At 42.8% G+C, this 27295-nt stretch overlaps 1 protein-coding gene across 1 annotated transcript; it reads left to right on the top strand.

Annotated features, from left to right (window-relative positions):
* Nucleotides 1-4594: 4594 nt before the first annotated feature.
* LOC136484172 (putative disease resistance RPP13-like protein 3) lies at nt 4595-9389 on the top strand. The gene is made up of 3 exons (XM_066481383.1): nt 4595-5660; nt 6235-8386; nt 8795-9389. The coding sequence occupies exons 1-3, from the start codon at nt 4807-4809 to the stop codon at nt 8876-8878; spliced, it is 3090 nt and encodes a 1029-aa protein (XP_066337480.1). The 5' UTR covers nt 4595-4806; the 3' UTR covers nt 8879-9389.
* The last annotated feature ends 17906 nt before the right edge of the window (nt 9390-27295 follow it).

Raw genomic sequence — 27295 nt, forward strand, 5'->3', positions numbered from 1 at the left:
TTTTCCCAAAATCATCAAAAAGATCATCCTCATAAGAAATTTCAAAAGGTTGAATTTCTTCTTCCTTTGGAGGATTTGGATTTTGGGGTATAGATGGTTCAGGATTGATAGCTAAACCTTGGGATTGAAGTGGTTGTGATTTCGCTATCAAAACTTCCTCTTCTTGTTTGGGAGATGATTCCTTCTCTTCCTCGAGGAGTTTATTATGATTACTTATGAAGGGAGTTTTTCCACTAATCATATCAAGAATAGACCTTGCTTCACTAGCTGACAGGTGAAGGAAAGCTCCTCTAGAGGCTACATCAAGGGATTCCTTGGAATCCTTGCTAAGACCCATGTAAAAATGTTGAAGGAGCATTGGTTCTAGAATAGCAAGGTCTGGGCCAGTGATGATGATGTCATTAAAATGATCACACGATGTGGAAAGAGATTCTTCTTATTGTTGTCTAAAATTTAGAACCTCTTTTCGAAGGATAACCACTTTAGAGGTGGGAATGAAACTTAAACAGAATTTAGAGCATAGCGTTTCCCAATCTCCTTGCATACTTCCTACGGTTTGACTGTACCATTGTTTAGCTCTTCCCTTAGAAGAGAACAGAAACAACTTCCATCTTAAGGTTTCGTCAGACATGCCAGCAATATGCAAGCATGCACAGGTCTGTTCAAACTCTTGTAGGTGTCGGTATGGGTTTTTGTTGCCTTCTCCCGAGAAGGATTGATCCTGAATCAGTTTTATAAAACACGGGCGTAGCACATAACCAGGTGTAAGGATAGGTTCTACAGATTTTGGTGGCTCCAGGCGCGCGCTCGTAGGTGTAGCATATAGGTAGATAGGAGTGGAATTCAGGATAAAAAGGAAAAGAATAAAAAAAGAAGATAAAAGATAAGAGATTAAGCTAGGCTCGTAGTTAATTCAGCATCCGTTTCACCAGCAATGGCGCCAGAAAGCTTATTGGTATATTTAACGCACATAGATAAATCTGCAAGGGTATGAATACCGCTGTAGCTTTCACCTAGAAGTATTCCAAGTACCACAGGAAAACGTGTGAGACTAACTACGGTCTAACTCTACTAGGGGTAGCAACAAGGTTAAGATAAATAGTAGCGTAGAGAGGAAAACTAAGGTTCTCTAGATCTGACTTAGATAAGCTATGTCTTCTACTATTCAACTGGGGACATTGCTTAAGGAAAGACACCAATAGAGGATGCTTTCCAAAGTAACCGCGTCCTACTTGCCCTACAAACGGGAGGTGGACTACAGAGGATTCAATAAGGCTATAAGAGTCACCCTCGTGAGCTACCACCGATCCGGAATGTAGGATGCATCCACAAGTAACCAGAGTTTAAGCACCACGCTCACACTACAATTACTACTTTACTCTTCCCGGATAAAGAATAAAGCACTCAAACGAGTTGTGAACCTGATGAACAATATAACCAAGAAGCTTACTTAAATTGGAAGTTGATTACCAGAGAAATCTCTGAGCCAAGCTCAGATAGAACTTGGATCCACCAAGGTACAAGCTGGCATCTCCTCCAAACTCTTCCCTCACTCTCCATCTCACTATTATTTACAAGACTAGATCGTATGGAGGACTAATCTTCTCTTGATAACTGGCTCTGATCCTAGAGATATGAATTAGGGTTTCCGGATCTGCTGAGGGAGGGGGGTAGGGGCAGATATATATAGGCCAAAGTGTCAATCCTGAGCCCTCGGATCAAACCGACTTGAATAAACGGCGAAGATTGAATCTCAATGGTGGTGCAAAACTGACTTTCGAAGCGGAGGCTAACTAGTGGGACCCACAGGCCGGCTGCCGGCCCCACATGGCTGCCCCTCGGGGTTTGCTTCTGTGGAGAGCATCCTGGATTCTTCTAGAATCTTCCCACGCTATTTACGTGGCGGAATTCCTTAATTTCCTTTGACGAATAGGTTCCCCTTGATGATTTTCTGGATAAACCCTGATAAAAACACAGATTCACCAAAACTCGTGGAATTTATTAGTTTAAACCCCTATACTTATGTTTGGTGATGGAATTAAGTATAAATAGAGGTTATATTGATGGTTTATAATTGGTGTTAGTGACCATCAACAATCACCATGGAATTTGGGAAACTCCGTCTTCGAAAATTGCGGAGAATGCGAATGAAACTCAGTGCCAGTATGCGTACCCGTGACCGGGCATGGCGGGGGTCCAAGGATCCCCTCGCCCAACACCCGATGATCTTGCACAAGCCGGTGCCCACTGGGCCTGACATCGTCCCCTCCGATGAGCGTGGGGACGGATGGGGCACACGGTTCAATCCGACGCGCCGGGAACGCTTGAGGCAGAGGCAGAACGTGTGAAGAAGGCGGCGGCGGCGGTGGCGGAGGTGGTGGTGGTGGGCGGTGCTCTAGCTAGTTGATTGGGGCCGTCACGGTGTTGGCACGCTCTGCCACGGTGATCGTCTGGTGAAGCAATGCGCCGAACAACTCGTCGGCCGTCATCCGCCACGCCTCCATCCTTCTCCACTTGTCGAGTGATTCCTTCATCATGTCTTGAAAGCTCTGAAACTTGTGGGACAGCAGGTCGAACTTCGTCGTCAAGTCCTCCAGGGAAGACGCCATCGCCTGCTGGATCTTCGACGGTTGGCGCTTGGGCGCCAGGACCAACAGCTACGGCGAGGGATCAGCGCAGCCGAACCTGATATCTGATACCAAATGTCAGATCCCGGATCAAGGACCCAACGGGGACTGGAACTGGATAGGGTTCAGGATGAACCGGATAGAATCTAGAGAGGATTGAAGAAGAATACAGGGAGAAGAAAGAGTTCAGATAGGGGAAGAACAGAGTTCAGGGATGGATTCTGTATTCATTCAATTCATGCCCTTTTGCGGTTACAGGACGGCGCCTTTTATAGACCAAGGCCCAACACCAGACAGCCGGCTTACAGCTAAGCTAATGGAGTCATAACACTCCACACAACCGACTCAAGCTTCGCCTAACTACTGACGGCCATTACACCAACTAACAGCGTGCCCCACTGACGTATACCCTACAACAGCAAGTCCATTCCTTCATCAGAGATTACCCCACCTTGTGCATCTTCTTCCTGAACCCGACAGGTAAGCAGGCCACTACTGTGTCCTTTTGTTTACCAAAAAAAGCATAAACCAGCTAACAATATCATGCGCACAGTTGCTCCACAACAGTAAATAAGATAGTTCCCCAAAAAAAAAACCTGGAAATAAGATCCCACACTAGTAAGATTATAGGACGGATCGATGTCGTACCTGTTCTACATAGAAATTATATATCAAAATAATTACTGTAACCTCTAGCATAAGTCAAGTGTTAATCATCATGAGTTAACATTGCTAAAAAGCCGAACGAGAGCACCGAAACCGGAGTTACATGTAAGCAAGGATCGTGCTGCTTAAGAAGCTGGGCTGGAGCAAGACGTAGCTTCTATCGACATAGCGTCCTCTGAAGAGTTTCTGCAAACCTTCAGGGAACCTCTTTCCCCGGCAGAACAACAGGCCTTGAACGAGCTGTTCAATGGGATATTGGCATAGTCGAATGGCCTCAATGTCGCTGCTTCAGCTGCCGTATCCAGTGACTAGTTATTTGGCTCTTCGGCACTTTGGTCATTTCCTTTGTTGGGGCCTTGGGGGCCTCAATGTCGCTCCTTCAGCTGCCGTACCCAGCAACTGGTTATTTGGCTCTTTGGCTCTTCGGCACTTTGGTCATTTCCTTTGTTGTATAGTCTAGAGTTTTGCAGGATGTTTTTTAAGAAAATCTAATAAACATGCCTTTAAAAGTTGTCATGTGTCCATTTGGTCAGTGGTTTCTACTTTCTAATACATATTTCTTACATTATTATTTGCATCCTTTTAGGTCCGCCGTTCTCGAGCGAAACCACATGGTGTCCTAAATATTGACAATCTCTTTTACAAACTTGTTCAAACATAAGTAAGATATTTTGATTTTTGACAAAAGCCAGAAGGTCACTCTTTACGGGTTGTCACAGATGGTATATGCTTAGAGCGTATCCACAAGATTGATTATCCCTTTTCCTAAAACCAGTAATATAGGGGATTGAAGCAAAAATAAACATACTCCAGCAGATCCCCTTTTCAATACGGTTTCTCTAAATTTCTTTTCAATCCCTCAAAATCTTGCCTCAATCCCTCAATTATAGGGGAGCAAACCACCGGTTAATCTCAATCTCCCCTTTCCTTTTCTTCCCATCACTGACATCCGGGCCGCCGTCTAGATCCGGGCGGGAGCGCGCCGCAGCTGAGGTGCTATGCCGGGATGGCGTCACCGTGCCGTTGTCGGTGCGTCACGCGGGAAAGGGCATGAGCGGGAGCGGGAGCGTGACGTCGTGCCGTCGCCGGGTAACGCACGAGCAGGCAACTGAAGGGTGAGTGTGGTTCTGCGTCACCGCCCTCCTGCAAAAGTGGGCGTGGGGGCCAGCCGCAGGTCCGCTATGTCGAGAAGCCTCGAGAGAGAGGTGGGAGGGAGAGGAAACATAAGAGCATATGCAATGTATCTTGCCGAGTCCGGCAAAAGTGTGGACCCCACATAAGAGGAAACATAAGAGCATATGCTACGTCGGAAGCAGTGATCCTCACATTGTCCATCCGGAAGCTAGTTAGGAGCCGCCAAAAAAAACAGCACCTTATCTCTAGTTGTGAGGATGGAAACGAGGGGATTGAAACAGGCGATTTGGCACCTTACTCACGTCTCTCTACTCTTCGTCCCATAGCTTCAGCAAGTGCGGGATCTTCAACCTCACCAGTCTTCCATCCTGGCGTCGGCATGGATCTTGTGGCCGGGGCAGTGGGCAGCATCCTCACCAAGCTCGGCGAGCTCCTGCACGGGGAGTACAAGCTGCAGAAGGGCCTGCCGGAGCAAATCGAGTATCTGAAAAATGAGCTCGAGAGTGCGCACACGGCTCTCTGCAAGGTGGGCGAGACGCCACCAGAGCATCTGGATCGACAGGTCCGGCTGTGGGCTGGCGACGTCAGAGAGGCGTCCTACGACATGGAGGACATCCTCGACGCCTTCCTCGTCGATGTCGTGGAGGGGGCCGCCCCTGCTGAGACTAAAAGCAAGAAAGGCTTGCTTAAACGTCTCAAGAAGATGGCCAAGTTGTTGAAGGAGAGCAAGGCACGCCACGACATCGCCGGCGCGATCGAGGACATGAAGAAACGACTCCAGGAGGTGTGGGACCGCCGCGAGAGGTACTCCATACCCGTTGCAGTGCCTGCGCCGGCCACCAAACTGGATCCTCGCCTTGTGGACATGCACAAAGAGGCAGCACAGGTTATCGGCATCGAGAGGACGAGGGCGGAGCTCATAGCCATGCTTCAGTCATCGACCCACGGCCATGGAGATGCTGGCGCCTCCAGCAGCAGCAACCGGACCAAGATAGTTTCTGTGGTCGGAGCTGGTGGTCTGGGCAAGACCACTCTTGCCAAGGCGGTTTACGACGAGCTGAGTACGGGATATGACTGTCGAGCCTTTGTTTCGGTTGGCCGCAATCCTGACCTGGTGCAACTCTTCACCAGCATCTTCTTTCGTCTCGACCAAAAAATGTACCAGGCCATTCGTGGTGTAAAGGACCTACAACTCCTCATTGGCGAACTCCGAGAATTCCTTGAAAACAAGAGGTATGCATTAATCAGTTGTCACCAGATTATCTATAGTTTCTCTGTTTCAATTTATGATTATTTATTTATTTGTGTGTGTGTGTGTGTATATATATATATATATGCTACACCGCTTGTGCTGTGTACATACTATTGGGGAGCATACATACGTTTACCATTTAATTTGAAGATGTTTCTTTCTCATTATGTATCGATGATGCAGCTGTGGTACAATTAATACTTCATCTTGCTAGGGAATTTATATTTGATAAACAAATCTAAGATGTTTGTTTTTTTTTATTATGAATCAAAGCTGCAGTTGTGGCACAATACTCCTTTTTTGCTAGGCAATTTATATTTGATAATACAAAGTTATAAAGTACCACTGTCAGATTCTACCTTGAGTAGAGGAATCCGGATTTTCAACCTTTGTCTAAAAATCTATAAAGTACCACTAGTATGTAATTTTCAAAGACAAAATAGTACAGATGTAGTGCCGCTCTTCTTCTCCTTTGTACAGTATAGTATAGTGTAGACGATAGATGCTCCAAGGTTTACTAACTCTGCCTATTCATTTGTACTGTCTTTTTGGTAGGTACTTCATCGTTATTGACGACGTATGGGACATAAATTCCCGACAGGCAATAGGATCAGCTTTGCATCGGAACAATAACGGAAGTAGAGTAGTCAAAACTACTCGAAATCTTGAAGTAGCCTGTGGCGATGAAGTATACAAGCTTGGCCCTCTTTCACATGATAACTCAAAGAAGCTCTTTTATACGAGGCTATATGGCGGTGAAGACAAATGTCCTGCTCATCATCCTGAAGAGGCATCCCAAAAAATTATGCACAAATGTGGTGGTGTGCCATTAGCTATCATCACAATGGCTAGCTTGTTGGTGGGCAAATCAAGAGAGGATTGGTTTGAGGTCTACAGCTCTCTTGGTTTCTATCGTGGCAGAGAGAACAAGCAAGTAGATGATACTGTGTGGATATTGTCCCTTAGCTACTATGATCTGCCTTCTCATCTGAAGACCTGCTTACTGTACCTAAGTGTGTATCCCGAAGACTATGAGATCGAGAAAGATTCTTTGATATGGAAATGGGTAGCAGAAGGCTTTATAGAGAAGAAAACAGGAACAAGCCTATTTCAGCGGGGAGAGGAATACTTCCATCAGCTCATAAACAGAAACATGATCCAAGGGGTAGAGTCAGAAGAGGAAGGCATCATACATTGCTGCCGTGTTCATGACATGGTTCTTGATCTTATTCGTGGTCTGGCAGGCGAAGAAAACTTCATCACTATCTCAAACGAGGATGGAGGAACATCATCACGACACAAGGTGCGCCGGTTAGCTCACCAGAACAGGATACTACCGTTGGATCAATCTCATCTTGACGGTCATAGGGACATGACACAACTGAGGTCATTGGTTGCCCATGGGTGTGATATCCGTGGTTGGGTCTTGCATCCGAGATTTAAACTCTTACGTGTGCTAGCTTTAGAGAGGTGCACATCATCTAATAATGATGAGTATGACAGGCGCTGGCTTGAGCATCTTGGAGAACTAGTCCATTTGAGGTACCTAGGGCTACGAGGTACAAAGGTCAGGGAGCTCCCGGAGGCGATAGGAGCTCTAAAGCTTCTACAGACTCTGGACTTGGAAGATATCAGAGGATATGGTATGCAAGTTCAACTGCCATCAAGCGTTAGCCTGCTAACACGGTTGGTCTGCATAAGATGTGATGTATACACGAAGGTGCCTGATGGCTTCCTCCAGAAGGTGACGTCACTGGAGGAGCTACAGATAAGTTTTCGCATGCAGTCTTTTGAGTCCAAGATGCAATTTTTGAAGGAGCTGGTCAACCAGAGCCTACTGAGGGTGCTCCGTGTGTTTGGCGTAGCCGGGCTGGATGAGAGCGAGCAGGCAGAACTTTTGAAGTCACTAGGCAATCTGCAAGAGCTCGAGCATTTGCGTCTGCTTTCAGAAAGTAGCCCTGCCTCAACAGAGTGGGACAAAGCCATGCTTTCGGAACATCTCCGATATCTGCGTATAGAAGGCATCAGGTTCCCTTGTGTGCCATCATTCATAGATCCCACACTTCTCCCCAACCTTTCCTACTTGGACTTGTGTGTGGATCATATGGACGAGGCAGGTTTGAGAGCCTTGGGTGGGCTGCCAGAACTCCGTTTCTTCCTTATTGTAGCGGCATATTATGGGACGGCTTCTCATAAGCAGGCTGCGGTAGTTAATATTGCTGCCCATGACGTCTTCTTCCCCAAGTTGAGAATCCTCAAGTTGTATGGCTGGATGGTCCAGTTGGCAACCAACGATGACTCGACTAGTGCTTCATTTAGCATCTGGAGGGGAGGACAGGATGCTGCTATGGTATTTGATTCCAAAGTAGAGGACGCGGACCGCAGCAGTAGAGTAGCGCCGCCCCCTGTTGCTGTGATGCCAAACCTCGACGACCTTCGGTTCACTGTCCCAGTCAAGGCTTTCTACAAGGATGGGCACGCTACCCGGAGTGACAATCTCGGCTTGGACTTGAAATGCCTCCCTTCGCTACGCTATGTCAGGGCATATCTTGACTGTAAGGATGCCTTCCCTGATGACGAGGACAAGGCAAAGGCTGAGCTCAGGCGCATAGTACAACTCCATCCCAATAGTTCCGCAATCAGATTCTACGTATTCAAAGTTTTTGAAGATATGATGGCACAACCAATACACAACGACCATGAAGAGGTACGTACCAGCTGCCTAACTTGTTTAATAACCACATTCCATTCCCCATTCCACTAAGGCACTAACACGTACTACTTCTCCATTACTATATTATTATTATAGTAACAATATGCCCAGAAAATCATAGCCCTTGATTTTTACAATTAGTAGGACAATTAAATTTCGTCCAGGGCGTCCTAGCTTCCTGGTTTAATTTCATCTGCCTGTGCTACTGTACATATAAAGTAATTATTATCACTTTTCTATGAAAAATAGATACAGTTAAGTATATACTTGTTACTGTTGTCACGTACGGACTATATGTTTGAGTACGCAAGAACATTAACTTTTAACATGATGTTGGTTGTAAAAGTGACTGACGCCCTTTCTTTTCGAGAACCACATATAAATACTACAAATTCATTCCAGGCAGAGGACAAGGATGAGGCGACTGACGAGGATGTCTCAGAAGCCTCATTGTACGATACAGCAGAGGAGGATGAGATGACATAGGATGTCTCAGAAGCCTCATTGTACGATACAGCAGAGGAGGATGAGATGACAGAGGAGGAGGTCTCAGCAGCTTCACTATCTGGAAGGAAGAGGAAAATGAGGTAACCGACGAGGAGGTTGAGGTCTCAGAAGCCTCGGTGTCTGAAACAGAAGTGGAGGAGCCAAAACACTAGTCGTATCAATAATCCATCAGTTTATATAATCAGTGCCAGTGAAGTGACCATCCTAATATAATCTTTGTTCATGGAGAAATTCGCAAAGGCTTGTGAGTCCAGTGTTTCAGTTTAGTTGACTCAGGTGTGTTATGTCTTGGTGTAGGGCTACAACATATTTATAATTCGTAACAACTCTGTTTTGAGTCGAGTAATAATGTACGTAGACAAATGCATCTGCGTGCCTTCAAAAACCCTGTAATAATAACGGAAAGATTTGTCTTCAAGTCGTTGCGGTGTGTACTCTCAAAACCTTAAGATGCAGAACATTGTATTAATAATTATCCACTTTCGACACTTGTGAGATATTTGCCGCCACGCGATAGGGTTTCTTTTTTTTTTCTTTTCTGTTTCGAGGATGTGCATAGTTTTGCTGCTGGAGTTCTCTCCTGCAGATTGTGTTGCACGTACGAGAAGCACGGGTTCGATGATTTCATTCCGCTGGTTTGCATCTTTTACTGATTGTATGTATGCGCCAAGCTGCCTAATTGTCTTATCTATTACTCCAAATGCCCCTCCCGCGAAAGCCCCCACCCGTCATCGCTGAACCCTGCCCTCTGAATCTGATTCTGAGCCCAACCGTTTCACATGATTTTGTATATACGCAAGAACATTAATTTTTAACATGATGTTGGTTTCAAAAGTGTTGTGCTATGGCTAGTGACAAATAAATCACGTATACCATCAACATGATTTTGCTGTTAAAAATGGATCTACTCATGTTGAAAAGATTATTACGGATAACGTTAGTCGTTCCACATTTAAAAAATTAATTTTACAGGTATATCACTCTTGGTCTTTATTTGTCAGGTTACAAGAAAAGAACATGTTAGTAAAGCAAGATACTTTATATCTCATCCACATGTCACATTATTGCATCAAATACCAAAGTTAGATCATGCGTGCATGTATATTAGATCTATCTAATAAGTAGACGTTTTCTATATTTATTCTGTGTTTCTTCTGTTACCTCTTATAAGAACAGGTAATATGTAATAATTTACAATTAGATTAACGGTTCACACACATTTCGAAGTACCATAGTCTGTTGTTGATTGTTTTAGCCGACTTCATCCATCATTTCCATTGACCTTCATGAATCATCAATGCTAGACTGATAATGCTAATCAAAATTATTTTTCCTTACGATTTTCATTTCAGTCTTCGGAGACTCAGCCTTTTGCCTCTTGATCCTCCATGGGAGGAGTTTGCGGCTTAAGTTGGTGGACCTCAGGATGTTGGCAGCATTTTGGTACTCCTGTCTGCTGTCCCCTATATTGCCGCATGCATGGAGCTGGTGTCAGTCTACTACACGGTCACATATCTCTGTGTGCTTTTGATGGACCTTTGCATGCTTTAAACCGGCCTCTAATAATGTTGATCGACAATGATCATGCCAGTTGCTTAGTATATTTAATTTCTCTCTAGCACTTATTGTTGGCGTACCTGCAAGTATGTTTGGAACATAAATGATATGTGTGTTTATGTTAAATGAGGCTTAAATTTGGTTTTCGTGTGCCTCCGCATGCATGCATGCCTGCCCATCTTCAAGAGCTCCATCGGGGGTCCAGTTTGCTTTGTGGAATTTCTCCAACTGGTGAAGCTAGCACTTTCATTCACTTCCTTGCTATGATCTTGGCTACTGTATTATTGATGTATTTAAATTGTAGTGATGAACGTTGTCACGGCTGTCGTGTCATGGAATTTATTTTAATTTGGGCAGTTACATGTGTTTTTTTCACAATTATTCTATTTCTGTGCCATATATGCACAAGTGTAGTTTCCCTCGCTCGTTACTCCCTCGCCACTTTACCCCAAAGTCACTTCTGAGGAAAAGGAAGAAATAACTCCCTTGTATTCACTCTACCAAAGTTTGAATGTAGTTTTGAGGTCCTAGAGAAGGACCGCGATAAAGCGCCACTGGTCACGCGCTCCGGGAGCACGTGCAACCGTTGTCTTCCTCGTCACGCTTGCGCTTGTCCTCACCCCGCCCCCACCCCTCAACCCTGGCCTCCCCTAACCTCCAGCGCTATGGCTCCGCCAGCATCGTCCTCGCCTTGGCCCCCGCCCCGGCCCCCACTCCCGCCGCCTCGCCTCGCCTCGCCGCGCCACCCACCTAGCCCGCCCCCTGAACCCACTATATGATGGAATTTTGGCATGTTGTAATATTATTACATAGCCTATTTAGCATGAGTCGAATGAGGCCTATAAAATAATTTGACAATTACGTGATGCCTACCAAATATGGGCTATATAAACATTTGGGCCTTAAAGATGAACGAGTTGCCTAATAACAATCAATTAGCACAATGGCTAATTAACAATATTGGGCTCATGCATGGCCCATCCAAGTGTTCTCTCTCACGTGTGGCTTGCTGAGACATCTGAGTAGGGATGAAAACGGTACTGAAATATCCCGTAACGAACCGCATCATTTTCAATATTTTATCCGATCGAATTCGTATTTTTGGATAAATTCGAAATCGGTTAGAAATTCAGAACATCAAATTAGAAATCGGAACAAAATTGGTTTAGCCATTTTCCGACTTATTTCTACTTTTCTACTTGTAATTCGGAATATCCCGAATTCGAAATTCGATTTAAACCGAATTTGGCCCCCTAAATGTCCGACCTTAGAAAAATTGTATCTTTTTCATACGTTCTCGGATGAAGATGATTTTTATATGAAAATTATAGCTCTCGACGAGATCTACAACTTTCTGGTTTTTAGTTTCTTCATTTGAGGTGTTTAAGATGTTAAAAAAATTAAACAAAGCTTCGACAGTATATTAATCTCGTACACGTGCTTGTGCCTTAGAAAAATCATATCTTTCTTATATAGTGTCAAATGGTGAAATGGAGATACTTTTTATGGAAGTTCTAGGACATGTTAAATGTTATTCACTTGGTTATACACTTATTAATTGTTATGCACTTGATTCTATGGGTTAATATTCCGTATTGATTTTTCGTATACAGACCGTGTTCGACATAATTCTACTCGAATTAGCTCGTTTTTGAAATTCTAGATATTCCATAAGTTTGTGTCCGGCTTTCACTACACCACAACATGAAGATTAGCGATGGACGCTCTGACGCTAAAAGTGGCTACAGCGACAGACAATCTGACGCTAAAAAGTTATAGTGACAGACTTCTGCAGACGCTGTAAGTCCTGTCGCTAAAAATCTTTAGCATCAGATAGTGCTTTTAGCGACAGATTGTCCGTTGCCCTGAATTTTTTTAGTGACAGATAGTCTGTTGCTACTCTTCAGCGACAGATAGCGTGCCATTACTCTATAGCGACAGACAATTTGAAGTTACAAATATTTTTAGCCACTGATGGTTTGACGAGATCATTTAAATGCATTTAAAAAAATAAAAGGCCATTTGGTTGCAAATTAATACAAAAGTAACATCATTGTGCACGTTTCTCATATAAATAGATTCATTCATGACCAAGTCCAAACACTCACTAAGACATACATATATGGTCAGGCATTACAAACATGAATCAATGATTCATCAATGATAAGAGATCTCAAGGACTGATGAGTCTCTTGGATTTTTGAATCACAGCAGATAAAGAGCTCTAACTATGCAACTATGGGCAAGAAATAAGCCTGTTTGTTTGGTTCCTTACATCAATTTTCCTACTTCAGTGCCAGATACATTTTGAGGCGGCCACATACAAACCCAAAAGAAACGTGCTCATCAGTATATGGGATAGAGGCAAGAACTAATGCCAAACCAGCCTTTTGTCAAATTCTAGCCAATAAAAGTCAAAATATGTTTGGCAGGATGGATGGAGGAAGGGCCGCCTTACACCAGCACACAAGCGGTCAGTAAACACCCAGATCAAAAACATTACCTTTTTCTTGTCTTCGATTGACAACCTAGCATTAACAGCTACCTAGGAGCTTTCCTAAGCAAGAAGATAAACATGTACAATCTAACTAGGAATTGTCATGCTGAATACAATTCTTGAGTTAGTCAACTTGACGAACTTCAGAACCTGCAAAACCAGCATAAAGTATTTGTGGTTACAGTTGGAATCAACTCATGAAAATAACACAAACAGTTCAATAGAGCAAGCAGGACTAGATTATCACAGTCCTGGAACACAAATAACTCCGAGAAAATTTTACATGAACAATGGAATACTAGCAAAAAGATGTGACAATACAAACAGGAAATAGTAGTGTATTTGCCACTGCTTGAACCTAATGCAGGCTTCTACTCCCTTTGTTCAGAATTAGATGGTGTATTTTCCCTGGGCAAAAAAAAAAATCAACAAGGTAGCTAAATTGACTAAAGTGCCCTTAGTTATTCCTAATTACCATCAGCCAAACAGGGGGTATGCACTAGTTGCAACCACACATGCATGCGTACTGCCCGGTATCAACAAATTGCTTTCTAATAGTATTAAATCAATGTTGTGAGCAGGAAGTAAATAGGGGTGTTTTGGTAGAAAGCATTTAAAACTACGCACTATATTTGCGCAACCAAGGAAGAAGCACACCCAGTAAAATCAAACAGATGGAGTATTATACTCCTAGATAGGCCTGGGCAAAAAAATCAAAGATCGAAGACCGAACCCAAACAGACAGAAAATTCAGTCCTCGGTTCCTTTGGTTGCCCTGTGCTGAAAACCGGGCATTTTTTTTCCTCGAACAAAAACCGGACATTATATCACATACTCAGTCTCTTTCTTCAGGTAACCGATATGACCGAATAGGCAATGGCCCACTAGAATCGGCCCAATGCCCCAGACGGCTAGACCACCAGCCCTGCCTCATATATAAGCGCACGCTCCTTTACTGGAACTCTGGAAAACTCCGACTCCAAGTCCGCCTAACCCTAGCCGCCGCCACACCGACTAACTGAGCAGCAGGCACCAGCAGAGCAAAGCGCAGGCGCACTTGCCGCCCACCAGTCACTGCCACAGATCCACGGGTGCCAGGCCCTCAACACTCCGTCTAGGTGTTGCACATTTGCGCTCCACATGCAGGCATCGACCGCGAGCGACAAGTCCGGGTGTTGTGCTGCCAGATTCTGAAGGAAGGAGTGAGGGAGGAAAACTGGAAGAAGACTGGAAGAAGAAAAGAAGGTATGTGGAAGCTCCATGTAAACTATTTGTGCAATAGAATATTTTGCAGGGAAGTCTAAGTGACACTATTGAGTCTAAGAAAAAACAGATCCTGAAAATGCGATGATATGCCACAAATCCATGCTCAATCGATTGAAATTCCAAAACGGGAACCTTCACATAACAATAGCATTTGAAGATTTGTGTAAAACAAAGCAGAGCTACTAGCTCAAGATCCCTGTGCAGATAGGCTCCATGAATCATTTTAATGCACAGATACTCAATGAATGAAGCATAGGTCATGGGGCATGGAGATTATCATATGAAACAAGCAATGCCAAAGAATCTGACAAACTACATGGATAACCTTTTGTGCATGGATAAATTGTGGTGAGTAATCAGCATTTTTTAGATGTACTTGGAGCATGAGATGTGACAATTAACTTCTATTTAGTATAGACCCACTTCTTTACTAACTAAAAATTCGACTAACCTAAAATGGACAACACGAGTGGTCCACAGGCCACAAGGGGATAAACCCCTCAATAAATAAATTGTCCGTAGAGAAAGAAAGGGGCTATTCAATATGACAAAATTAATTATTCATTCTCAGGAAAATTGCACAAAGTATTATAGCAAGTGCCAAGATATAATTGAAGATGAAACCTAATAAGCTTATATGACAGTTCGGGTACCAGATTGAATAGTTGATTTTTATATAAAATATCAAATACGTTGTTTCTTCCTTTCGAAAGAACAGGTGGTGCAAAAAAAAGAGAAGCAACTTTGCAGACACTGATCACCTAAACAGTTCCTCTACAACACTTATACTTGTTGAGTTATATAACACTAACAACTAGCAATAAGATACTACTCTCACAGAAATAGGAAGGACCTCTCTAACTCACTAACGGAAAGGACAAAAGGATCAAATCCCATATTAAGGGCACACAACAAAATCAGTATGTAATGACACTAATTATGCCTTGTTAACGGGGGCATCTGGTTAAAACAAATAAACCAAGTGTCTTGATTCAAAGCAAAATTGGATTTTTTTTTTGTCACAAACAAAAGTAATGGCTTGATAATGAAAACACATAAATATCCACTAAATGTCTCTTTAGATTGAAGAAATAATAAACAGTGACACTCCTGTTCCTTTACCATAATAGACCATGACATTTCTTATCGTCTTCCTTTACCATAAGATGACACTCATGTTCCTTTCCAAAAACATATCTGCCAATTTCTAATATATATAAAAGCATAATCAATGGAAACTAATCTTTTCCTAAAAAGATCTAAAACATCTGAAATCCAGCACCATGACATTTCATTTGTGCCATGGTTAGATGTGGGTCATATTCAAGCTGCAAGGTAGCAATCCAGGATGGAAGCCATAATTGAATGCCTGGGTGATGGATAAAGGCAGCTGGGGTAGGATTCTAGTGCCACAACGTGCTAGAGGAAGCTGACAAGGCTCTAAGACAACTGGTGGCATAAGGTGAGAAGCAAAGTAATTTTAAACTTATTATCGTGACTCAGTGCAGGACAAACAGTTCAAAGTAAAGATCTGAATGTGACACCACAGAAATCGGAGTGGCCTTGTTTAGGACAGCAAATATCTACTTTTCCACCTTGTTTCATACCAAGCTCACCAAGTGTGTCCCGATAGGACATGGTCTTGTGGATCATTGCCACCAAGTTACAAGTGAGGCCGGGCCAAGTATATGCCACTCAACCTTGATCAGTTGGTTTGCTTCTTCCTCATGCCATCAAGACAAGACTAACAAAGAGGCCGTGTGGCTGAACCCTGGGAAGACTTAAGAACAACAGGAAATCTAAAACCTTGTCCTATTTCATCCAGCAACCATGAAGGTAGTCAACCATGGTTTTATTAAAATACACACTGCATTTCATGAAATATTTAGAGCAAAGAAGTGAGAACTACTTTACTACCATATTGTCTACTATTTCTATTTAGAAATTCCAAGTCCTGCTGGGAGCAAAAGTAACTCAAAAAATATGGAAGCATAAATACAGGTCATGAAATCAAGGTTCATATCAGGGTTTCTTTTCCTTGTACTGATTTTGAAAATAACCATCAGGTTGACCTCATAGCTGGCAATATGCTCTCCAGTATATTCATATCAGATGCTATGGCCTTATGATTGGTCAGTTTAACTATGCAAGGGTAAGTGAACAGATGCCAGCTATAACTTCTTTTACAAAACATTGTATTATACTGTAAATATTTCCAGCATGCATGCTGGTATAAAATAAGGTTAGGTTTAACTTTTGGTATAAAAAAACGGATTTTCCCAATGTAAGAGAGCAAAGATGTGAATGATTGCACTTCAAAAATAAATCATATCCATTCACTAATAAAAAAACGGATTTTCTATATTTATTCTGTGTTTCTTCTGTTACCTCTTATAAGAACAGGTAATATGTAATAATTTACAATTAGATCAACGGTTCACACACATTTCGAAGTACCGTAGTCTGTTGTTGATTGTTTTAGCCGATTTCATCCATCATTTCCATTGACCTTCATGAATCATCAATGCTAGACTGATAATGCTAATCAAAATTATTTTTCCTTACGATTTTCATTTCAGTCTTCGGAGACTCAGCCTTTTGCCTCTTGATCCTCCATGGGAGGAGTTTGCGGCTTAAGTTGGTGGACCTCAGGATGTTGGCAGCATTTTGGTACTCCTGTCTGCTGTCCCCTATATTGCCGCATGCATGGAGCTGGTGTCAGTCTACTACACGGTCACATATCTCTGTGTGCTTTTGATGGACCTTTGCATGCTTTAAACCGGCCTCTAATAATGTTGATCGACAATGATCATGCCAGTTGCTTAGTATATTTAATTTCTCTCTAGCACTTATTGTTGGCGTACCTGCAAGTATGTTTGGAACATAAATGATATGTGTGTTTATGTTAAATGAGGCTTAAATTTGGTTTTCGTGTGCCTCCGCATGCATGCATGCCTGCCCATCTTCAAGAGCTCCATCGGGGGTCCAGTTTGCTTTGTGGAATTTCTCCAACTGGTGAAGCTAGCACTTTCATTCACTTCCTTGCTATGATCTTGGCTACTGTATTATTGATGTATTTAAATTGTAGTGATGAACGTTGTCACGGCTGTCGTGTCATGGAATTTATTTTAATTTGGGCAGTTACATGTGTTTTTTTCACAATTATTCTATTTCTGTGCCATATATGCACAAGTGTAGTTTCCCTCACGCGTTACTCCCTCGCCACTTTACCCCAAAGTCACTTCTGAGGAAAAGGAAGAAATAACTCCCTTGTATTCACTCTACCAAAGTTTGAATGTAGTTTTGAGGTCCTAGAGAAGGACCGCGATAAAGCGCCACTGGTCACGCGCTCCGGGAGCACGTGCAACCGTTGTCTTCCTCGTCATGCTTGCGCTTGTCGTCACCCCGCCCCCACCCCTCAACCCTGGCCTCCCCTAACCTCCAGCGCTATGGCTCCGCCAGCATCGTCCTCGCCTTGGCCCCCGCCCCGGCCCCCACTCCCGCCGCCTCGCCTCGCCTCGCCGCGCCACCCACCTAGCCCGCCCCCTGAACCCACTGTATGATGGAATTTTGGCATGTTGTAATATTATTACATAGCCTATTTAGCATGAGTCGAATGAGGCCTATAAAATAATTTGACAATTACGTGATGCCTACCAAATATGGGCTATATAAACATTTGGGCCTTAAAGATGAACGAGTTGCCTAATAACAATCAATTAGCACAATGGCTAATTAACAATATTGGGCTCATGCATGGCCCATCCAAGTGTTCTCTCTCACGTGTGGCTTGCTGAGACATCTGAGTAGGGATGAAAACGGTACTGAAATATCCCGTAACGAACCGCATCATTTTCAATATTTTATCCGATCGAATTCGTATTTTTGGATAAATTCGAAATCGGTTAGAAATTCAGAACATCAAATTCGAAATCGGAACAAAAATGGTTTAGCCGTTTTCTGACTTATTTCTACTTTTCTACTTGTAATTCGGAATATCCCGAATTCGAAATTCGATTTAAACCGAATTTGGCCCCCTAAATGTCCGACCTTAGAAAAATTGTATCTTTTTCATACGTTATCGGATGAAGATGATTTTTATATGAAAATTATAGCTCTCGACGAGATCTACAACTTTCTGGTTTTTAGTTTCTTCATTTGAGGTCTTTAAGATGTTAAAAAAATTAAACAAAGCTTCGACAGTATATTAATCGCGTACACGTGCTTGTGCCTTAGAAAAATCATATCTTTCTTATATAGTGTCAAATGGTGAAATGGAGATACTTTTTATGGAAGTTCTAGGACATGTTAAATGTTATTCACTTGGTTATGCACTTATTAATTGTTATGCACTTGATTCTATGGGTTAATATTCCGTATTGATTTTTCGTATACAGACCGTGTTCGACATAATTCTACTCGAATTAGCTCGTTTTCGAAATTCTAGATATTCCATAAGTTTGTGTCCGGCTTTCACTACACCACAACATGAAGATTAGCGATGGACGCTCTGACGCTAAAAGTGGCTACAGCGACAGACAATCTGACGCTAAAAAGTTATAGTGACAGACTTGTCCTGTCGCTAAAAATCTTTAGTATCAGATAGTACTTTTAGCGACAGATTGTCCGTTGCCCTGAATTTTTTTAGTGACAGATAGTCTGTTGCTACTCTTCAGCGACAGATAGCGTGCCATTACTCTATAGCGACAGACAATTTGAAGTTACAAATATTTTTAGCCACTGATGGTTTGACGAGATCATTTAAATGCATTTAAAAAAATAAAAGGCCATTTGGTTGCAAATTAATACAAAAGTAACATCATTGTGCACGTTTCTCATATAAATAGATTCATTCATGACCAAGTCCAAACACTCACTAAGACATACATATATGGTCAGGCATTACAAACATGAATCAATGATTCATCAATGATAAGAGATCTCAAGGACTGATGAGTCTCTTGGATTTTTGAATCACAGCAGATAAAGAGCTCTAACTATGCAACTATGGGCAAGAAATAAGCCTGTTTGTTTGGTTCCTTACATCAATTTTCCTACTTCAGTGCCAGATACATTTTGAGGCGGCCGCATACAAACCCAAAAGAAACGTGCTCATCAGTATATGGGATAGAGGCAAGAACTAATGCCAAACCAGCCTTTTGTCAAATTCTAGCCAATAAAAGTCAAAATATGTTTGGCAGGATGGATGGAGGAAGGGCCGCCTTACACCAGCACACAAGCGGTCAGTAAACACCCAGATCAAAAACATTACCTTTTTCTTGTCTTCGATTGACAACCTAGCATTAACAGCTACCTAGGAGCTTTCCTAAGCAAGAAGATAAACATGTACAATCTAACTAGGAATTGTCATGCTGAATACAATTCTTGAGTTAGTCAACTTGACGAACTTCAGAACCTGCAAAACCAGCATAAAGTATTTGTGGTTACAGTTGGAATCAACTCATGAAAATAACACAAACAGTTCAATAGAGCAAGCAGGACTAGATTATCACAGTCCTGGAACACAAATAACTCCGAGAAAATTTTACATGAACAATGGAATACTAGCAAAAAGATGTGACAATACAAACAGGAAATAGTAGTGTATTTGCCACTGCTTGAACCTAATGCAGGCTTCTACTCCCTTTGTTCAGAATTAGATGGTGTATTTTCCCTGGGCAAAAAAAAATCAACAAGGTAGCTAAATTGACTAAAGTGCCCTTAGTTATTCCTAATTACCATCAGCCAAACAGGGGGTATGCACTAGTTGCAAGCACACATGCATGCGTACTGCCCGGTATCAACAAATTGCTTTCTAGTAGTATTAAATCAATGTTGTGAGCAGGAAGTAAATAGGGGTGTTTTGGTAGAAAGCATTTAAAACTACGCACTATATTTGCGCAACCAAGGAAGAAGCACACCCAGTAAAATCAAACAGATGGAGTATTATACTCCTAGATAGGCCTGGGCAAAAAAATCAAAGATCGAAGACCAAACCCAAACAGACAGAAAATTCAGTCCTCGGTTCCTTTGGTTGCCCTGTGCTGAAAACCGGGCATTTTTTTTCCTCGAACAAAAACCGGACATTATATCACATACTCAGTCTCTTTCTTCAGGTAACCGATATGACCGAATAGGCAATGGCCCACTAGAATTGGCCCAATGCCCCAGACGGCTAGACCACCAGCCCTGCCTCATATATAAGCGCACGCTCCTTTACTGGAACTCTGGAAAACTCCGACTCCAAGTCCGCCTAACCCTAGCCGCCACCACACCGACTAACTGAGCAGCAGGCACCAGCAGAGCAAAGCGCAGGCGCACTTGCCGCCCACCAGTCACTGCCACAGATCCACGGGTGCCAGGCCCTCAACACTCCGTCTAGGTGTTGCACATTTGCGCTCCACATGCAGGCATCGACCGCGAGCGGCAAGTCCGGGTGCTGTGCTGCCAGATTCTGAAGGAAGGAGTGAGGGAGGAAAACTGGAAGAAGACTGGAAGAAGAAAAGAAGGTATGTGGAAGCTCCATGTAAACTATTTGTGCAATAGAATATTTTGCAGGGAAGTCTAAGTAACACTATTGAGTCTAAGAAAAAACAGATCCTGAAAATGCGATGATATGCCACAAATCCATGCTCAATCGATTGAAATTCCAAAACGGGAACCTTCACATAACAATAGCATTTGAAGATTTGTGTAAAACAAAGCAGAGCTACTAGCTCAAGATCCCTGTGCAGATAGGCTCCATGAATCATTTTAATGCACAGATACTCAATGAATGAAGCATAGGTCATGGGGCATGGAGATTATCATATGAAACAAGCAATGCCAAAGAATCTGACAAACTACATGGATAACCTTTTGTGCATGGATAAATTGTGGTGAGTAATCAGCATTTTTTAGATGTACTTGGAGCATGAGATGTGACAATTAACTTCTATTTAGTATAGACCCACTTCTTTACTAACTAAAAATTCGACTAACCTAAAATGGACAACACGAGTGGTCCACAGGCCACAAGGGGATAAACCCCTCAATAAATAAATTGTCCGTAGAGAAAGAAAGGGGCTATTCAATATGACAAAATTAATTATTCATTCTCAGGAAAATTGCACAAAGTATTATAGCAAGTGCCAAGATATAATTGAAGATGAAACCTAATAAGCTTATATGACAGTTCGGGTACCAGATTGAATAGTTGATTTTTATATAAAATATCAAATACGTTGTTTCTTCCTTTCGAAAGAACAGGTGGTGCAAAAAAAAGAGAAGCAACTTTGCAGACACTGATCACCTAAACAGTTAATCTACAACACTTATACTTGTTGAGTTATATAACACTAACAACTAGCAATAAGATACTACTCTCACAGAAATAGGAAGGACCTCTCTAACTCACTAACAGAAAGGACAAAAGGATCAAATCCCGTATTAAGGGCACACAACAAAATCAGTATGTAATGACGCTAATTATGCCTTGTTAACGGGGGCATCTGGTTAAAACAAATAAACCAAGTGTCTTGATTCAAAGCAAAATTGGATTTTTTTTTGTCACAAACAAAAGTAATGGCTTGATAATGAAAACACATAAATATCCACTAAATGTCTCTTTAGATTGAAGAAATAATAAACAGTGACACTCCTGTTCCTTTACCATAATAGACCATGACATTTCTTATCGTCTTCCTTTACCATAAGATGACACTCATGTTCCTTTCCAAAAACATATCTGCCAATTTCTAATATATATAAAAGCATAATCAATGGAAACTAATCTTTTCCTAAAAAGATCTAAAACATCTGAAATCCAGCACCATGACATTTCATTTGTGCCATGGTTAGATGTGGGTCATATTCAAGCTGCAAGGTAGCAATCTAGGATGGAAGCCATAATTGAATGCCTGGGTGATGGATAAAGGCAGCTGGGGTAGGATTCTAGTGCCACAACGTGCTAGAGGAAGCTGACAAGGCTCTAAGACAACTGGTGGCATAAGGTGAGAAGCAAAGTAATTTTAAACTTATTATCGTGACTCAGTGCAGGACAAACAGTTCAAAGTAAAGATCTGAATGTGACACCACAGAAATCGGAGTGGCCTTGTTTAGGACAGCAAATATCTACTTTTCCACCTTGTTTCATACCAAGCTCACCAAGTGTGTCCCGATAGGACATGGTCTTGTGGATCATTGCCACCAAGTTACAAGTGAGGCCTGTCCAAGTATATGCCACTCAACCTTGATCAGTTGGTTTGCTTCTTCCTCATGCCATCAAGACAAGACTAACAAAGAGGCCATGTGGCTGAACCCTGGGAAGACTTAAGAACAACAGGAAATCTAAAACCTTGTCCTATTTCATCTAGCAACCATGAAGGTAGTCAACCATGGTTTTATTAAAATACACACTGCATTTCATGAAATGTTTAGAGCAAAGAAGTGAGAACTACTTTACTACCATATTGTCTACTATTTCTATTTAGAAATTCCAAGTCCTGCTGGGAGCAAAAGTAACTCAAAAAATATGGAAGCATAAATACAGGTCATGAAATCAAGGTTCATATCAGGGTTTCTTTTCCTTGTACTGATTTTGAAAATAACCATCAGGTTGACCTCATAGCTGGCAATATGCTCTCCAGTATATTCATATCAGATGCTATGGCCTTATGATTGGTCAGTTTAACTATGCAAGGGTAAGTGAACAGATGCCAGCTATAACTTCTTTTACAAAACATTGTATTATACTGTAAATATTTCCAGCATGCATGCTGGTATAAAATAAGGTTAGGTTTAACTTTTGGTATAAAAAAACGGATTTTCCCAATGTAAGAGAGCAAAGATGTGAATGATTGCATTCCAAAAATAAATCATATCCATTCACTAATACAGTACCTAGATCCATGTCAACAAAGGCAACACACTAACCTATCCAAATCCGCCATGCATCAACTACCTAGGTCCATGCAACACGTAGTTTACGTTGAATCCACGGGCAATGCTTATCGTAAACCTAATCAACGCAGCAAATTTGAACAATCAACGCTACAAACATTCACAGTCTCCTAAATTTCCTAACCATAGCAACCAAGAAATGAGGTAACAAATCAACAAATAGAGGACACAGAGTTTAACCTAGCAGTCTACTTCACTCCACAGGGCTGGGATGTCCAATGGCCAGTGATGGACAGCCGGCCGGCGGCACCGCCGAGGCCAGGCACTAAGGCCACGGCAAGCCACCCAGTCCGCACCCAATTCCTCCATGGGCGCCGCAGGAACGGAGGGAGATGGACAGGGAGACGGAGAGAGAAGCTCTCCAGACTAGAAGGGGTCGGGTGGCGTGGTGGTGGCTGCTTGGCACGGTCACGGGGCGGCGGTGGCGGGCGGGTTCCTGACCTGGAGGTGAGAGCAAGAGAAAGAGAAGAAATGGGCCAGGCTGGCCAAAACCTAACTCGCCTTGTCGTGCCAGCTAGCCTGGTGCGACAGCGCTGACGTGCCAGACTCGATGGCATAACAGGGCAGGCCCCACAGATCGCCACGCCAACTTAGGTCAATGATGGACGCCACCATGGCTTGGCTTGCCGCGCCAGTGCATTTGGCATGGCAGAGTGGTACTGTCGCGCCACGCACGGTGGTGCGACCAAAAGGGTCGGATTTGCAAATTATTTTTTTCAGATTAGTATTAAAATATTATTTAAAATAGGATTAAAAATAAAAAAAATTCCTCCCCGCTCCCATGGCATTGGGTCGCCTCGGTCGTCCTCACCTCCGCTTCCCTCCCCATCATTTTGGACACAGAAACTCCTAAGGCCTACCTCCTGGTGAACCTCACTGCCTCCTCCAGCTCCACCACTCCTGACTTCCAAACCCCTTCTGCGCTCGCACCGCCTGCCAATACACCTCCCCAAGCTCCTACTCTACTAGCCTCTCCACCGCGCCAAACCCTCCTCCGTTCTACCACCATTGAACCTTCCCTCGCTCGTGGAGATCCACTGCTCTGCTCTCCATCTCCCCCAACCTCGGTCCCTGTTGACCTTTACAAGGTCATAGATGGGTCCCAGTCCTCCCTCCTACTGCCACTATCGTGCTTGCGCCTGCGCGATAGGATCGCGGGACAAACAAGCCAGACCTAGAGGCCCCCTATGTCCGCGACGAGTATGCCTCGGATTCTACTGAGGATGCGCGCGGGCACATGTTGCTCAAGTTGGACTCTAGGGTGGAGTGGGATGCTGTGGTTGACATGGCCCCCATCATCCATTGTAGTGGGCGAGCGCTCTGAGGAGACCTCCAACCGCTATGTCACTCGCTAGGATTGGCTGGTCGCCGTCGTACGTGGCAACTGGCTTCCCCAACGAACACTAGACTCCCACCGGCATCCTAGCAGCCTTGTGCAAGCTAAGCACGGTAGTCGAGATCGACCCTGACTGCCTCGCGGACGACAACTCATTTTTTCAGGTCATCGTCGTCGCCCACACTAGGCCTGATGGGATGGATCCCTAACGATCTCTATGTCGGCAATCCTGGGGGCCTCGGCATTGAGCCGATCCGCATCTGCCCACAAGCGAGAAGCTGGATGGGCTAAGTCGACTTCGGCCCTTCTTCCCCAAGGCCCAGCTGGTGTTCATAGGCTTCCACCTTTCCGTCCCAAATCACGCCACGCTAGCTATGGGCCTGTGCTTGATGGGCCAAGCTTGGGGGTGCCCATGAGCCATGATTCTCTATATGGGCCAACCCACTACGCCGGCGATGGCTAGCTCCTCAGCGCAGTGAACAGCGTTTCTGTGGGTCACTGAACAACAATCTAGAAAAAGCTCAGCTCCATCAGCTGATTGCTGGTTGAGGTCCCGTGATGGTTTGAATCTGCCTGCTGCCACCCACCAGGCCGACTCGGACTTTTCTACTACTATGTTATTGCAATCTCAGTTTTTCTTTTGTTCGGTTTGGGTTGTCTCCTCATGCTAGTTACACGACAGCCTCGTGTACGTGTGTTGGAGACTTGGAATCTAGCCGAGTCTATGGCTTTTGTCCATGTTGCGTTTTGTGGGAGACTTGGAATCCGGCCGAGTCTATGGCTTTTGCCCATGTTGCGTTTTGTGGCCGCAATCCCCGTTGTGTGCTTTGTGTGCTGCCCCCCACTAGCTTGCCGCGGAATGGCTGGGCACACGATTTTGTATTTCACCGAAATAAAATGACAAATGAAATTTCAGAAAAGTTAAAGCTGCTATATCGGAGATCAATGTTCTCTAGAAAAGTTAAAGTTGCTATATCGGCGGTTGCATAAAGCGATTTGTAGAGTCAGTTTTTTTACTTGATTTGTATAGTCGGTTGATAACATATCTCACCTATACAAAATGGATTTCCAGACCCAATTGATAATATGGTCCTCCTCTAAAAATAAAATAAAAGCAAAAAAGCACAATGCATGTACGGCCACAGTGGCCGCACACGCTGGCTCCCTGAGGCAGCCATCCCCATGCTATTTGCATTGTATGACACTCTCAAGTCTCTCAATATATGTGGTATTTGCGGATCCTCACCAAGGCAATAAAGATGTTATGCCTTTTCTCTTCCTACTACTAAGGCTTATGTAGAGTTCATAGGTAGGGAGAAAGCTAGAGCATACTTGCAATGTATATATTGTAAAGTCAAACAACAACGGATGCAAAGAGAGTTGAGTTATACAATCAAATCAAGATGTGCATGTGTGTAGATATATGGTGGATATAAATGGTGGCTAACCTAATTCTACTTTGCTCCTTGAAAACATATCTCTCTTTTGAAACTTGAAAACATTTGCTAGAGAGTAGGGGCTATCTTATTTATCTTTTTTTAGGCGGGCATCTAAGTACCTATTGTTTTAGATATCTTGGACACTTGTCCATTTTGTTCTCAATTTCTTTTTTTCCTTTCTTTATTTTTACTTTTGAATAACTTTTGCATAGCCCCATGTCTCTTTTCTGCAATAAAACTTTGAGAGAGATATCAATAAGAACCTAGAGCATTTATTTGGTGGATGGAAAACCTAACAAGCATGTTTTTGGGTTCACTCCTAGTATAGGAGTAGAACATTTTTTGTTGGATCTAGATGGAAGGCATGTTTTTGCGCCTACCCCCAGTGTAGGAGTAGTTGATATGTGGGTGGTGTGTACGTGATCTTGATTTTAATAGCATGACAAATCTATCATAAGGGTCAACAAAGCTTGCCAAAACTTAATGCAAAAGCAAGCAGCATATATGTGCATGTTTTCCTAGCCTAAATAACATGTATGGCTTTGGTGGGAATTCAAGCTTTGTTATACAGGAACTCATCATATAACATTTTTGTGTTTTTTCAAAAGATAAATCTCTGGAACTTTAGTGTCACTTGGAACAGGATAAACAACAGCTCAGACCATCTCATATCATATCCGTCAATTACCTAGACTTAGATCAAGCATATGCTACCCATGAGTTTCAAGTTTAGAGTAAATCCTTATATCAAAATAATCTTATCCAAAACTCGAGAGAATTCAAGGCTAAAAACTAGGTACTTGAAAGGAATTACAACAGAGCAACTTTTTATCATTTCCATCTTAAGAGATTATTCAGAGTTCTCTTTATTTTATTCAACTCTTAAAAATAAATTAAAGCAAACTAGACACACTTTTTTTATTTTATTTTTAATTTTACTAGATCACACATTATTACTATAGATGACTAATGTAAAGATAAATTTTTATTTTATTTTTCATTCATCATTTTTTATCTATCGAAAAGAAACTAAAATTAAAACAAAAGGAGAAAGAATACTTACCTTGATACACGGAGGTGCTTCTCCCCCAAGCTACCTCTTTCGGTGAGGGTTCGGTATTGTAAGTTCTTCAAACCGGACTTCTCCTTGTGAAGTTCATTGATCAAGTACCTTGATTTGCTCTGAAGATGAGAATTATTGAGGTGGTGCCTCTAATGGTGATGTCACATTCTTCCGCCAAACCCCTCTTGATTTTAATTTTTTATTTTGGTTTGACAGGTTTAGGACTTTCACTTGTAGAAATTAGGGAGTCGACTATCTTTCCCTTACACTTTGCTTGAAGTGTGTCCTGCTCATAAGA

The sequence above is a fragment of the Miscanthus floridulus genome, chromosome 9 (assembly GCF_019320115.1).
Source record: "Miscanthus floridulus cultivar M001 chromosome 9, ASM1932011v1, whole genome shotgun sequence".
NCBI classification, from domain to species: domain Eukaryota; kingdom Viridiplantae; phylum Streptophyta; class Magnoliopsida; order Poales; family Poaceae; genus Miscanthus; species Miscanthus floridulus.